Source organism: Prunus persica, chromosome G1, assembly GCF_000346465.2.
Source record: "Prunus persica cultivar Lovell chromosome G1, Prunus_persica_NCBIv2, whole genome shotgun sequence".
Lineage (NCBI taxonomy): Eukaryota > Viridiplantae > Streptophyta > Magnoliopsida > Rosales > Rosaceae > Prunus > Prunus persica.
In genome coordinates, this window is record NC_034009.1 from 3,641,955 (window position 1) to 3,657,138 (window position 15,184).

The following is a 15,184-nucleotide window of genomic DNA, read 5'->3' on the forward strand; positions in this document are numbered from 1 at the left end:
CCGGGGGGTGTTGGCCAAAGGCCCTCCGATGCCTAAGTTAGTTCGAGTGTTTGTAAGAAAATAATAGCTAAGCAAAGGGTACGGAGTTGTATGTATGGTGTGAACAGGGCGGCCGGAGCCGTGTGGAGAAAATATGGAGAGTGGAGAGGGAGAGAGAGAGTTTCAGGTATTTTTCTCGGGTATTAAGAGTAGGTTTAGATGTACCTTGAATGATGAATGAGGTCGTCTATTTATAGGAGCCTCGGGGCTAGGGTTTCGTAGAGAATATGCTGAGTTTATTCTCTACCCAAATTCGTAGGGATCGAGTCGGACTTAGATAATATCTGAATTAAATGATATTATCTCTTTTTATGAAGATAATATCTGAATTAATGATATTATCTTATTAAATAAAGATAATATCATATTAATTAAAATATTTATCCCAATTAATTAATTAGCCAAATAAGCTGGTTCAATTAATCAATTAAAGAGATAATCTTCTTTTCCACATGGCGTGCTGTGATTGGAGACGAAAATATTTGCTCCCACAATATGTATCATGTCATTTTCTCCTATTCTCTAACAAAAGAAGAGACTCTCTTAAGTATCCTGAGGAATTTTTTGAAAAGCAAGGAGTAGCCAAGCAAAGCAGCAATACCCAAGAGAAGAAGAAATCATTCCACCATTGAAGGCTTTTGTGCTTTCACCTTCACAAAATCTGTAAACTCCTTCTAGTTATATTTTAAATTTGTGTTTGTAATAAGCTTGAAGAACTAAACCCCATAGTTAGTGCTTAGGTTGAAGCCCTAAACATGAACACTCTATTGTTTTGATGCTTGAGTTTATGGATTTTCAGATGTTGTTGATGAATTCATCTTCACTAAATTAATTTCTCCTTGATGTATGTTTTCATTGATTGATAACCCTTGAAAGCATGCTTATTGAGATTGCTGGGATTATATGTATCTTCATGTTTTCCTAAGCAACTAATGGATGGAGTAAGAATCATTCATGTGAACTGGTTTCTTGAATGCCTAATGTGAACATCATACTATTAAGGTTCTTGTGATGTTCATATTCTCTTCAAACTTATATGATTAAATCGAAGTACTAAACACACATGGATTGATTGTGTAGTAAACACAAGTATTATAGCACTAAACACTCATTTTACCTATGTTAGAGAGAATTAATGCGTCTTGAGCCACTAAACCCGATCTTGATTGTGAATATCTTCATTAGTGTATCTAGAATTCATAACTTGAGTATCCATAAACAAGAGTAGGATTGTTTAGGGTTGATTCTGAAAACCCTAGTGTTTGTCACCATATTAAGTTAAACTTTGATAATCACATTTGTTGATCTTGTTAAAATTAGAGTTCGGTTACATTTAAGCATTATAATTAGGTGACTTAAATCAAAAACACCCCATCCCCCTTTTTGTTTGAGTTTGTTGTTTTAAACTTTGAATGTCTTGTTTATTGCATTCTGTATACTTCTGTAATTGCTTTTGACATTTGGTCCAAGCATGGTTCTTCATTTTTCCGTGCTGAATCCAACCATGTAAAGAACGTAAAATTTGGATTAACGGTTTGAAAGTTACATATCAAAAACAGGACAGAGGTCGAAACTAGAAAACACATAAAGTTCATAAATTCTTCTTTGAACTAAAAGTGCTACAGTACCCGGATGATAAAGAAGCGATACAATGACGATGAAGAAGTGATAAAGTGGTGATATATGAGTGATACAAAATGCTAATTGTGTTTACCTTTGGTTTCTTGTTTTGTTTCATTTTTTTTAATTTTCTTTATCATTTCTAGTATCTGATTTGTATTTTACCTTTGTGTTGTGGTAAATAAGTGTTCTTTACGTACTCAAACTAGACCTTTGTATAAGCCTCCAATTTCTCGTGGGAACGATCCCATATTTACAAATCTATACTCCAATAAATTGGTATTTTTAATTAGATAAGAAGCACATTAATTTGTGCCAATTATTAATACAACATCTCATCACCAATTTAGAGTTAGCATATATCTGAAAATTTTGTGTCACACAAAGAATATTATCAATCAGGCTTTTTGGTGATTTTTCCACTCCCCTTTTGTCCACTTACACTCTCTTTTGTTTTTTAATAGTTTTTACTATAACAAAAAAGGGAGTGTAAATGAACAAAAGAGGAGTGAGAACATACAATTTCTAACAAAGGGAGTGTAAATGGATAAAAGAGGAGTGAGAAAATCAGCTCTCTTTATTTTTCTTTCTTTAATTTCGGGGCTTAAGCTACCAGTACCTTGTGCACTTGGACAACGAAGGAAAGGAGGCTGTTAGATGGGACTTGGGAACAGAGAGAAGAGACTTACATGCACAACGCAGATCCCATGTACTTGTTCTTTACCAATTTTTACATCAAGAACCTCATAGCTCTGGAACTCCTACAATTCTTCTGTTTCCGTTTTCGTTATGTGATATAAGCTCAGCACCAATCGTATATACATATGTGATTTGTGAAACAAAAGTTATATTACAACATACTGACTGGTTTTTGCAAAGTTCAGCACCATTTAACATGATGCAACAACTTCAGCTTTGTCACAGACTACGATTGAAACTGATATCAGATATGAAGCCTCTTTCTAAGTCATCAAGCGGTTTGGAGAAAACAAGTAGCATCAAGGCAATCCTATATTCCTCTCGTACCTTCACTTCTCCTGCTCTCGTTAAACCATTCCACAAATATATTGAGTGGGAAATTTGATTAATGTCTCCAAGAGCATTTGGTCAGGTTCTTGGTAACTGGTGATGAGCTTTTACCAGGCCAAGTACAATACAACTTTGAAAACTAATATAAGTCTCATACAAATTGATTGGTCTTCCGCCTAACTGGTTTCTAGTAGAAATTTTCTACTAATTCCTTCCTCTTCTTCTTTCACTTTCAGGTTGCAGTTTTTTTGCTTCTAATCGTTTCGAGAAGCAAAGAGCAAGCTACACAACAAGTGCTGCAACCTAGTTCTTTTCTAGATAATGCGTACAGACTACTAATAAGGCTTCTTCTCCATCAAATGTGAAGATTGTCCGCAACAGGTTTGAGGATCAAGGTGACAGGTCAAAATGTGCTTCCAATAGCGAGTGAATTTCCAATAGGGAAGACACCTTGAAATCTGGTTTGAAATCGACGTTGGCATATTCTGGAGAGTCATACCTCCCACTTTCATCAAGCAAGCATGCAACAGCTCCTGCTCGCTTCCCACAAGCCACCTGCAAAGTCAGGCAATTCTTCATAAGCATGTCCAATATTTCTACTTATAGCACAGAAATCAAGATCAGACAGCAACTCAGAAATGTAACACACTGCACAGTTGCAATGCAGAAGTTCAGTTCCTTAAATTATATGATCATCATTCTTTTCTCTCAACACAAGGCCCATTTATCCTGGATCACATTCTTAAAGATGTAGCAAGAACATCACAGAAAACATACTTTGAAAAGAAGTAAAAGAAACACAAGCACTCACATCATCTTTAAGGGAATCTCCAACCATCATTATTTCACTAGGTTTAACTTCCCAAGCTGAACATATATGCAGTAGTGGAGCTGGATCCGGTTTGTAAGGTCGAAATTCCCTGCTCAGAGCTGGAGAAAATGTCAACTGCAGCAACCATAACACAGAAAATAAGATATCAAAGTCCACTACTGAGTAGAAAGAACATTAACAAAGGAGATGAGCCTCAAGATGGTTTGATTCAGTCAAAAAAGAAAGAAGGGATGGGTTGATTCAGCAAGAGCAGAAAGTATAAGTTGGCTATATGAGGAACCATATTTTAGTTGTCCAACAAGTTTTTATTGTCCAAAACGTAGGCATGATGATAATAACCCACTTTTTATGAGAAATAGACAATTTGTTGAAGAAAATGCAAGAAACTGGGAGATTCTTTCATATTGAATCCAAAAACACGTCTCTCATATTTTTCTAAAGACATCTTAAGTAGGCATCATGAGTATGAGCACAAACAATTTGAATTCTCCTAAGGGGGAGACTTGAGCAAGATCATATTAGGGATTAACAAAAACTACTTTTGCAATTTAAGAACAGAGGAAAAATGTGCCTGAGGACAAATCAGAGTTAATGCATAAAGAGGCCCTGTTATCATGTTAACATTGCAGACAGTCAACCTTATTAGCGTATATGTTGGATTCCTTCTCCATATTTATTGCCCCAACAAAAACACATAATAACTAAACTACTGAATTGTAATGTGGTCTTAAGACAAAAGGAAATAATATGGAACAGTAATAGATGAATAACTCTTTACGTGCAATCCTTTTCTACACCAATGACTTGATTTCAATATGCTTACCCTGAACCGTTCATGAAATATATCTACTGCAGCCTTGACATTGCGTGTGATTAACCCCCTCCTGTAAATAGTACAAATAAAAACAATAAGCATATCGCCATACCTTCGTTAGTAAATTAAAATAAAAATTCAAAATCAAACGAAGATTAGGAGCTTCACTAGCATGCATATAAATATAGCCTACACTTCCAACCCCTAGAGATTGAACCCAGGAACTCAGGTTCCGCCCTTGTACCTAAGAGAGAGGAGGTGCCACTGATACTATTGACGTTAATTAAATAACTTTGTCACTTTTATGCACAGATAACAACTATACTCCAATGTTATTAGGGAAGATAAAAACTTGACACGGGCTGAGAATGACCTTATATTCTTAGAATCTAGAAAACCACAAAGTTCTGCTGCACCTGCACCACAATTTACCCAAATGTTAATGAACATCTGTAAAGTGATGATGGGCAAAGGAATAATGCAATCTCAAGTCATAAGTTCATGCAAAGTATAACTCAAATTCTCACGCTAATTGTGGACTAAGCACCAAAACACTCACTACAGAAAAGGAAAAAAAAACACTCAGAAAGAAGCAAAAGCATCCTCTTGTTTACAAAACTTCATCAAAATTCAAGATTCAAAATTTTCAATTTCTTTTGTCACTGATTCACACCAAAGAATAAATGGATACGCCACATGGAATACTTTACAGCTGTGCAATTAGCAACATAAAGTAATTGAAACCAGAGCTACATTATATTTTTTTCCTTATCCGGTACTTTCCCGGGAACCAAACAGGAAGCCAAAACCAACATAGAAAAACTCTCTCACCAGGCATGATCTGGAGGCGATCGAGCCCCTGGCTCTCGTAATCGGCAATAATATCATACGCCTTTCGCTGCTTCTCGGGGCTCCAAGTCTCAATGTGGTGCAATATATCAATCCCAGAAGGGCTCTCGGCCTTGATTCTAACGTACTCGTCCTCGCCGAGCACAGCTCTGTACATTGCCGCGAAATCGATGACGGGGACCGTTAGGGTTCCGTCCATGTCGAACACCACGCCTCGGAGGCGAGCCCTGGGCGGGGCTGCGGAGCTGAGGGTGGAGAGATTGCTGGCCATGGGTATTTTGGGGATTTTCAGTTTTGGGTACAGGAGGAGGAGTGTTCTGGGTAGGAGCAGGGACATTGGGTTTGATTATTTGGGTTATTTGAAGGGAGTGATTGGATTTGGGGTAAAAGGGAGTGATTGGATTTCAGAAGTGAAATTGGTAAAACTTTTAAAAGTGTGAGTGACACTTGGAGAGCCTCTTCTTGGGTAATGTTTTGTTTGGTTGCTGGGAAAATTGGAGAGAAAATGAGGACGGTCAATACATGTGTATAAATTTGTAGACATTTCCGGGAAAATATCAAATTTGTGCTTGGCCATTAGTGGTCTGTGATTTGTTGATCGATCTTGTAGCTTTTCATAAATATAGTGAACCATTGCTGACCAATCATACTATTTACGTACAGTCCTTTGTGCACGCGTTTGATTTGAAAATCTTTTCATGTCGTTGGCCGCATCATAGGGCCAATCTTAGGGATTGAAAGGGAAAGCATAACTCTCGTGAAGTGGTCTGGTTTTCTTTCTTACTTTGCAGTTTGCACCATTGTTCATACATGTTCTTACTTTCCACGTTTAAAATGTGCTATTTTGGACTGACTTGATTTTGCATTCCCAATTATTTGTCAATAATTCATGAATTTTGTTCATTTGGAGACGTCCGATCAAATTGAAATGATACAAAGAATATTAACATGGCCTATTACGCAAGGATGTCACTCATGTATAGTATTTATATGTTCCCTCCAAATTGGATAGAGTTTGGACGAGTTTTTTTTATTTTTTATTTTGGTGCCAAAGTTAAGAAAGGGGGTGGGGGTTTTCTCAAATACACACTATCAATTGTCACGATGGTTCGAATTTGAGACCATTGATCTGCAAGTCAATGTCTACTCGGCTGGACCCCTGTTGTTTGTTGAAGCTAAGTTTTATGTCTTTTTTTTTTCTTTCCAGAATTTGAAGTTGAGAAAAAGGTTTACAAAATGATTGGAGATGTTCTAATAAGTATTTTAAACTTTCATATCATGGATCTTAACCCATGAGCTTCCTTGACCGATACCAACACATATGTGACGTTTTGTGATTTATGATTGTCCTACCAAAATATATAAATTTTGCCTTAACAGGCATTGATCAACAGATTATATCCCAAGCTGCAAGGCCACCCAATCAATACTGGGTGAAAATTCAATGGTTACAACATATTTTTGGGTGTGCTGAAAGATTACAGTTGCACACCCAACTAGTGGAGATCGCCTTGCCAGCATATGTCTACAGAGAATTTGGGCTTCTGTGCTCTTTTGAGCCCCTTAATCTTTTGTTAGCCTTCTTCGGCCTCAAGAATAAGAAAATAGAATAAGGACTCTACGATTTTTTATCTCCTCTATAATTCTCTCAATTTTCTTTATCTTAAATTTTAATCATATATTTTGTTTTTCTAGTTCTCAAATTATGTTTTTTTAATCATAATTTGAAGTACAAAATGGAGGTACTATTATCATGTATGTGTGGATATGATAATAAATTGATTTTCTTCATATATCTCGTTTGATAACAATTTCAATTTTTTTTTTTTGTGCTATAGTATAGAGGAAAATGAGAGTGATGAAAAGGGAGGAGTAACAAAAATGAAAATAATTTCAAATATATTTTAATTTTTTGCTTTTGTTTTCACTTTTGTTACTTATTCCCTCCATCTTCCCCTATCATCTTCAATGTAAATCTCATCTTCACTCTCAATCTCATATTCACTCTCATTATCACTTTCATTTTCCCTCTTTTTTCTCTATACTCTATCACAAAAAATATAAACTAAAAACTAAAATAGAAACGGTTATCAAACAAACCTTTAATTTCTCTAGCTTTGAAATCATATATCTAAGACTGCCACGTTAAATAATAAATTAAATTTGGTGTGTTTAGCAGCACTTTTACATATAAGCTATAAAGTCAACTGATTTCTTAATGAGGCCAAACTACAACCTACTTTGCCAGTTGACATTACAAACGCAAAAGGAAGCTTGACTGCAAGACCCATGCACCTCTTGAAAAACTCCAACGACCTTCAAAATCTGAGTTTAATCCATAACACAAATATTTGTTCTTTTTAATTGTGAATACAGGTTTTCTTTCTTTTTATTTTATTTTTTTAAGTACAAGCGATTGGGAAAGAGGAGTTTATAAAAATATTTAATGGGTGTCTGGAAATTTCGAATATCTGTCTACATGGGTGGAGATGCCAACTGAACTATACCCCACTAGCGCATACAAATTTTCATGTTTACTTCAACGAAGATGCAATTATCTGCAAATTGTCTATCAAGGCCTGCAAGCAGGTTTTGAAGGTAATTAGTAGATTCTTCTTCTTTTTGTTGATTAATTTAATAAGAGTTGGTTTATAGTTGACATTTGACCTGCTAAACATATATATGTGTGTGTGACATAATTAGCCATGAGCGAGCAGCCAAACACAGATCCTACAGATTGTGATTGATGCACAGTTGACAATTTAAATGTTGAATATATGCAGCTTTATATGCATGACGTGATGTATTTCTTAAATATAGAATGCACTGAGAAAACGCCACTTCTACTTAATTTTTTTCAACTTTGATATCATTTATTGATATAGTTAATTCTTTTACGGTGTAAAAATGTTGAGTTAAAACTGAAATATAAAGAAAGACTTTGAGGTATGATTTGAATTGTATGGGACAAATAACACTTTAAGAAAACGATTTAAATAGCACCTCAAAGTCTTTCCACTTTAGTTTTTACTCAACAAGAAATCCTCATTTAGAATTATGGTTGCTAGCCTCGCATTGATTAATCGCTTCACTTTTAGGTTTTAAGTATTAGATTTTGAGAATAACTAACCTATCATTAAATAAAATCAAAATTAAAAAAAATTGAATAGAAATGACATTTGATCACAAGGGTTTCTATAAATATGTACATACGTAAGTGTGACATAACTATGAGGTCGCTGAACATATTTTGTTTTCTCCAAGTTGCATTAAGTCGTTGCATGACTTTGTCATAAACCATGAATGACATATTTACTTGACAGACATACATCAATAATGTATAGCAATTCGCAGGTATTTTATATAAAATTAATCTTAGCCGGTATGAAGCCAAATATCTTCTATTATTTATCCTTCTTTTTTTTTGGTTGGTTTGATGAAGATTACGAAGCACAATATTTAGAATATAAACGTAATTTACTTATAAATAATTAATTGGATGTTCCTTAAAGGACTAATATCCCTCTTTTGATGGAGGATTTAAAATGAAACGGTTTGAGGCATTGATCTGTTTTTTTTTTAAGAAAAGAGAGATTCGAAAAATTCACGGTTGTCGCATAATATGCCGCTACTATGGATTGTTTATATCAAATAAAAAGCAAAAAAAATTTAAAATAAAATAAAATTCAGAACTTTCCTCATGGAGCTAAAAACTATCCCTTTTCCTGTTTACAAAGCAACTCAAAGTTGGTTTCTTTTTTACGTTTATGTCTTTTTCATTTCTCCATTTGTGAATTGAATATTATCCTCTAATTTTCTCTTGATGTACGGATTCAAACCTTTTTAAAAATAAATAAATAAATTGCTTGATGTTCGCGGTTATTTTCAACTCTTTTTGTCATTTATTTCTTTTTTGTTGCTGGACTTTTAAAAACTTCAAAAAAGAAAGTCTCCTTTGAAAAAGATACTAGAGAAAAAGAAAAAGATAAAAAAGAAGAAGATGTAAAGCTACTGCATTATCATATCTTGTTGATTGGTCAGCATTCCTAAAAGTAAACAAGCGATGTACGATTTTTTTTTCTTATTAATGTGTGAAGGAGAATCTAAATTTGTGACATCATAAGAGAAACTAACATTAAAAAACTAATTGGTAATCCACAATTAAAGTAGTAGGGTTGGGCAATTTCATTATTAAACCATAAGAGAGATAATCCTAAGAGAGAAAAGTTTCAGCCGCCGCCCGATCGTCTTCATCCCTCTCCTCCTCCCCTCCTTACCCTCCTAGACTTTCCCCTCCCTTCTCCACCTCTGCTCCTTACCCATCCCCTCAAGGCCTTTTGTCTTGGATGAGTTTGGTAGTTGATTGGTTGTCTTGGTGATGACGTGATTGTAGATTGAATTTTATTTCTACTTATGAGAGTTAAAAAAGTTATAATTGCTGTGGTAGTTTGTTGCATTGAGGTATATGTATGATTTATTCAAGCTTGCGGCCTTTTTGACGGAATTTATTAGGCCCTGTGTGGCTATGAGTGGAGGTACACCTTCTGCGCTTATTGTTGATAGTGGAGTCCTTCGCATTATTTGGATTAACCCTTTTTGGTTACATGTGCTTCTATATTTGTATTAACCCATGTGATTATTTGTATTTATATTGATCCTTATAACTAATGCCCTTTATGCCTAATTATAAATACAATTTATCCTCTTTCTCTTTAAAAAAAAAAAAGTTGGGCTACTAAACCAATCCTATCCTAGCCGATTCTAATTGTAATTAAAAAATCTTGCCTTTAAATCATAGCCACCGTACGGAGACCAACGATATGTTCACCAACTTTCATTTTACTATCAAACACAAATCCAGCAAACAAACTGTATTAACCGATTAATATAATAACTGCATTAACCAAATTGAATCAAATTAGTAAAATAATTGTTGGAAGAATCAAAATTTTAATATTTAATACCAGAAAAAATCATGGCCACTTAAAATTGTTTAGGGCTAATTCCCTGGATTTTCGCCTTATCTATGACGAATCTAATCAATTAAGAAAGGTATCTGATCTGTTGGACTGCTGCCCAACCTCCTTATTATTTTCGTAACTAATAGTTAATAAAAAACGAAACTCATTCTTTACTATTTCCAAAGGTTATGAATATTTTTGTCAAACTGAAGTTCCCATCACGACTAGCTGATAAGATATTCAACTTAAAATTACCACCAGAGAGTTTCATGCGGTTGTCAAGTACCAGAAATTCTTAAATTATAGGTAAAGGACAAGTTTTTCTGTGCATTTAACCTTAATCAAATGACCTTTGATTTTCTCTCTCTTTGGGTAAGGTTGACGAAATGACTTTGTTCTAGAGAATGACAGATTGCAAACCCAATGGGAATACAAAATTTCCCAAAGGTACACACAATGCGTTCACATTTGAATCCATCGCAAACAACAACATCAAATGTTCAACTTTGCTTTATGATTTGCAAGTCTCAACAGCTAGACTAAATGTCTATATGATTCAAAAATATCACTTTCTTCTTCTCCTCTTCGGTCAAAATTAAAATTCTACTACATACTCACAAACTTTCTTCAAAACGTGAGCGTATAAGATCATCAATATTCAGTATAAAACTTGAAAAAAAAACTCTCATATCATTTATAAAAAAAAAAAAAAGCAAAATCTCGTAAGGAGATTGTGAAAACTTCGAAAAAAAATTCTTCATTCCTTTTCCATCAAATAATATTGGAAGAAAATTCCAACTCACGATCTACAACACACCACTCAAATATATTATCACTAAGTTATGGTTGTGGTCACTTGACATCCATGACTTGATAGTATGTCGTTAAATAACGTGACAAAAATAGTTAAAGCATAAATTCGCAATACGAGGATGGAGGCGGGCGGCCATATATAATTGCAGAAATAAATTGTGGATCCAAGTCTACAAGGCAACGTTGAAAGTCGTCGTCAATGTCATAGACCAGCCCACCACCGTTTGCTTTGGTAGCTTTCGGGTTTATGTCTTTCACACATATTTGACTGACTGCGTTTCTTCTTTAATGCAACCAATTGCAATACCAATCGATTTCCAAGCCAATCTGCATCATTTATTCGGGGAAAATACTCCTCTATTGAAGAATTCTCACTTTCCGTGAAAGGAAGGAAAATTTAAAATTTAAAATTCAATAATATCTCAGTAATGTGTGTGTGAAATCTTAAAATACTCGTTTATTGGAATTAAGAATTCTTACTTTCCGTCAAAGGGATATAGCTCAGTTGAAAAATGAATTGATTTTGCATACTAGTGGTCTAAATTTGAACTTACATGATATCTCGATAGTGTGTGCGTGAGAAACCTCAATTTCCTTATAATTTAGACTATCACTTATATTAATAAATTAATAAAAAGAACTCATACTTTCCTAGTGATGCCTGTATTATTATTACTATTTTTTACCTTTAAGGATTACTTTTTGTATACTCGCCAATTTGTGACTTTCAGGAAAAAAGACGAATAATATCCATCATTCCACCTCAAAATGATGATTTTGTTTTGTTTTACATCAAAAAACGAAACACAAAGATCATCATTTTGCTACAGTTTTCATTTAAATTCCAAACTTAGGCTGCTCCTTCCCAATTAGACTTTTCTTTTCTGAAAACTAATTAATTCATTGTTAATAACTTAAGGCCATCACCAAGTCAATATTCAACGGAAGGATAATAGGACGCAATTATATCCCACGGTTGTCCCAGCTCCTTTATGTCATGCCGACATCATCATTCCATGGAAGAATATATTATCAACCAATTAATCACAAGTGAGACATGCGTAGAATTTACTTAAACATGCCGTGCTTATTTCTATAATTGAATTTAAGAAATAATGTTATATTGAGTCTTTCTACACTTTGGATGTCCTTACTGAATAAAAATAAAGGTATTCCTTTTTTGGGTTGTAATTTAGCGATCGGAACTATTCATTTTTTAAGGTTCATTTTCAAGGATTATCATGTTAGATCGGAAATTTGTTTAACCACACTTGATTTTGCATATTTTCATTTCAGCTTTACCTAACAAATTGTGTGTGTGTTGCACATTTTATATGATCAGAAAATTTCCGATTTGGATGAGTTTTTAGTGATGAGCCTTGAAACATGACTTAAAATATATATAAGATTCGGAACGCTAAATTATATTGTGGTGTAATCCTAAAAAGAATGTGTGCTTCTTAAGATAGAAAAACTGACGTTGTAGTTGTCATATTTGCTAAACAAGCTGATGCATCTATGACAAAGAGAGCATAAAAAATCAAGTGCAACTCTATGCGAACCGTACAGTCGATGGTGCAAATAACGTTCGCTTCTAAATTAATCTTCTTATGAAGTAAATTTTGCAAAATTAATATAATTATGTATCTATCTCTCGTCACTCTTACAAAAATAATTACATATTAACCATACGTATCAAAGGAAAAAAAAAAATCATATTTTATGAGACGTGACACTACAAACAATATAACAAGGCCATGTTAACTCCAAGTTCACAAGCCCTATACTGGTTTGACGTTCCATCCAAGTTCCATGTTTGTGGCTTCAGAAGATTCTCCTCAGCCAAAAGTCTACTGGCCCCCATACTCTATAATTTCAGTTAAAGTCAGAATTCAATCAAGTGAATGAATCCAAAATGTTTCACATTGATTCATTGATTTGCTTTCTTCTTTTGTCGCTTCCCATTTCATTCACAATCACAAAACAAAGCCAGCCACATTTCTTTTGGCTTTTAACAAAAGCAGATCAAACAAAAGCACTTGTACCCATTTCCCAGAGTAGCCATTGCTCACGAACGAAGTGCATTTTCAATATTCAAATAAGTACCACATAAATATTTCATTTTAATTTTCATAAAATAGAAAAAAGACAGTCACGTGAATAATAATAATAATAATTTACATAAATAAGAAAGAGGTAAAATCTCAATCCAACACAAACTTATCTTCAACATGCAGATCATTATCAACCACAACCACCCCATTACAAAAAGACACATTATTTTACACAAATCCTACATATAATAATTAGTCAGCAATTACTATTCAAAAATATCAAACCCATAAATTTTTTTTTTCTAAAAAAAAAAGAAAAAAAGAAGAAGAGGAAATTAGCTTCTAAACGGAAGTGGGTGTGGAAGAAGCATTTGGTTCTACTTTTCTAAGCTGAATCGTCGTTGGCTTCTCCGAGTCCTCGTCGTCATGGTACACGTAAGCAAACCCACCATGCCGGGTCAGATCCATACCCGCCATCTCATCCTCGGCCGAAATCCTCAGCAGCTTCAGCTTATGAAGCACGAAGAAAAGGGGCCCCATCGTGGCACTGACCCACCCGATAATCACCACAATCTGGATCAAGTGGGCCCCCAGCATCTTCCCTCCGCCGCCCATGAACAACCCGTAAGGCCGATCCGATTTTCCCCCGTACACCTCGTTCACGTACTTCTTGGTAGCAAACAGCGCCGTGAAGATAATTCCCCACGCGCCGCATCCGCCGTGGAGCTGCGCCGCCTCCAACGGGTCGTCGTATTTCACCTTCTCGGCCAACTTGTTGCACGAGATCAAAACGATGGCGGCGACGAAGCCGCATACGATTGCTGCCCACGGCTCTACGACGGAGCAACCCCCAGTAATCGCCGCGAAGCCGCCGAGAAGTCCGTTACAAACGTCCGTTACGTTCCAGTGACCCGAGAGGATCCTCTTTCCGAAGAGAGTTGTCAAAGCGGCAGTGCAGCCCGCGAGGGTGGTCGTCACGGCGGTGCGTCCCACCGCCGACCACTGCCCGTAATATGACATGGATCCGGTCCCATACGGACTCAAGATCTTGTTGAAAGAACCCGGATTGAACCCATACCACCCGAACCAGAGCAAGAACGTGCCCAAGACTACCAAAGAAGCGCTGTGTCCGCGGAGAGCGACGGACCGGCCGGAGTGGTCAAACCGGCCGATTCTCGGACCCTCGATGAAAGCTCCCCAGAGGCCGGCTATGCCTCCGACCATGTGGACCACACCCGACCCGGCGAAATCGATGACTCCGGATCCGAAAAGTAGGTTTTGGGTATTTCCAGCGCTGGCCCAGCCGTCGGTTGACCAGAACCAGTGGGAGACGACCGGGTAGACGAAGCCGGTGAGAAAGGAGGAGTATATGAGGTAGGCGACGAACTGGGTCCTCTCGGCGATGGAGCCGCTGGTGATGCCGGCGGCGGCGATGGCGAAGGCCCACTGGTAGAGGAAGTTGCTGTAGTCGAAGGAGTCGGAGGGGATGTCTCTGAGGCCGAAGAAGTGGCGGCCGATAAAGCCGTTGGAGGGGCCGCCGAAGGCGAAAGCGAAGCCGAAGAGGTAGTAGAAGATCCCGCCGGTAGCGGCGTCGAGGACATTAGTGAGCATGATGTTCATGGTGTTCTTGGCGCGGACGGAGCCCGCGCAGAGCATGGCGAAGCCGAGCTGCATTGAGAAGACGAGGTAGGCGGAGAAGAGGAGGTAAGTGGTGTCGACAGCGTGGGCGGTGTCGGAGAGCTTGGAGGACACGGCGGCAAACTGGGAGCAGATGAAGTCGGCTGCAGCGGTGTTGTTGGGACCCAGCAGCTGGGCCAGTTGGGCTGAGGAGCAGTCTAAGGTAGCCCACGTCGCCATTGTAGCACAGAAGAGAGAGAGAAGAGAGGAAGAGAGGAGAAGTAAAAGTCTAGGTCCTCATCTACCTCTCTATAACAGGTACCGTTGGGTGGATGCTGCTTATGTATATAGGATAGGAGAGAGAGGCACGAGCTTTGATTTTTGGAGCAATGTGGGCCCATTTCTTGTAGTGTTCATATATGATTGGAGGATTTTGTAGACTCATCACCTGATTTCATTTTTGGAAAAGTTAGGAATATACACGGTCAGGATTCAGATCCATGCAGGTCTTGGGGGGTTTTGTCATTTTTCATGATTAATATTATACTAAAATTGA

At 36.8% G+C, this 15,184-nt stretch overlaps 2 protein-coding genes across 2 annotated transcripts; both read right to left on the minus strand.

Moving 5' to 3' along the window:
• Window positions 2,462–5,794, minus strand: LOC18791223 (haloacid dehalogenase-like hydrolase domain-containing protein At2g33255). The gene is made up of 5 exons (XM_007223634.2): window positions 5,166–5,794; window positions 4,708–4,750; window positions 4,344–4,404; window positions 3,500–3,634; window positions 2,462–3,243 (listed from the first exon to the last, which is right to left on the minus strand). The coding sequence occupies exons 1-5, from the start codon at window positions 5,518–5,520 to the stop codon at window positions 3,079–3,081; spliced, it is 759 nt and encodes a 252-aa protein (XP_007223696.1). The 5' UTR covers window positions 5,521–5,794; the 3' UTR covers window positions 2,462–3,078.
• Window positions 13,115–15,184, minus strand: LOC18790115 (ammonium transporter 1 member 1). The gene has a single exon (XM_007223244.2). It carries the CDS (start codon window positions 14,866–14,868, stop codon window positions 13,354–13,356), a length of 1,515 nt encoding a protein of 504 aa, XP_007223306.1. The 5' UTR covers window positions 14,869–15,184; the 3' UTR covers window positions 13,115–13,353.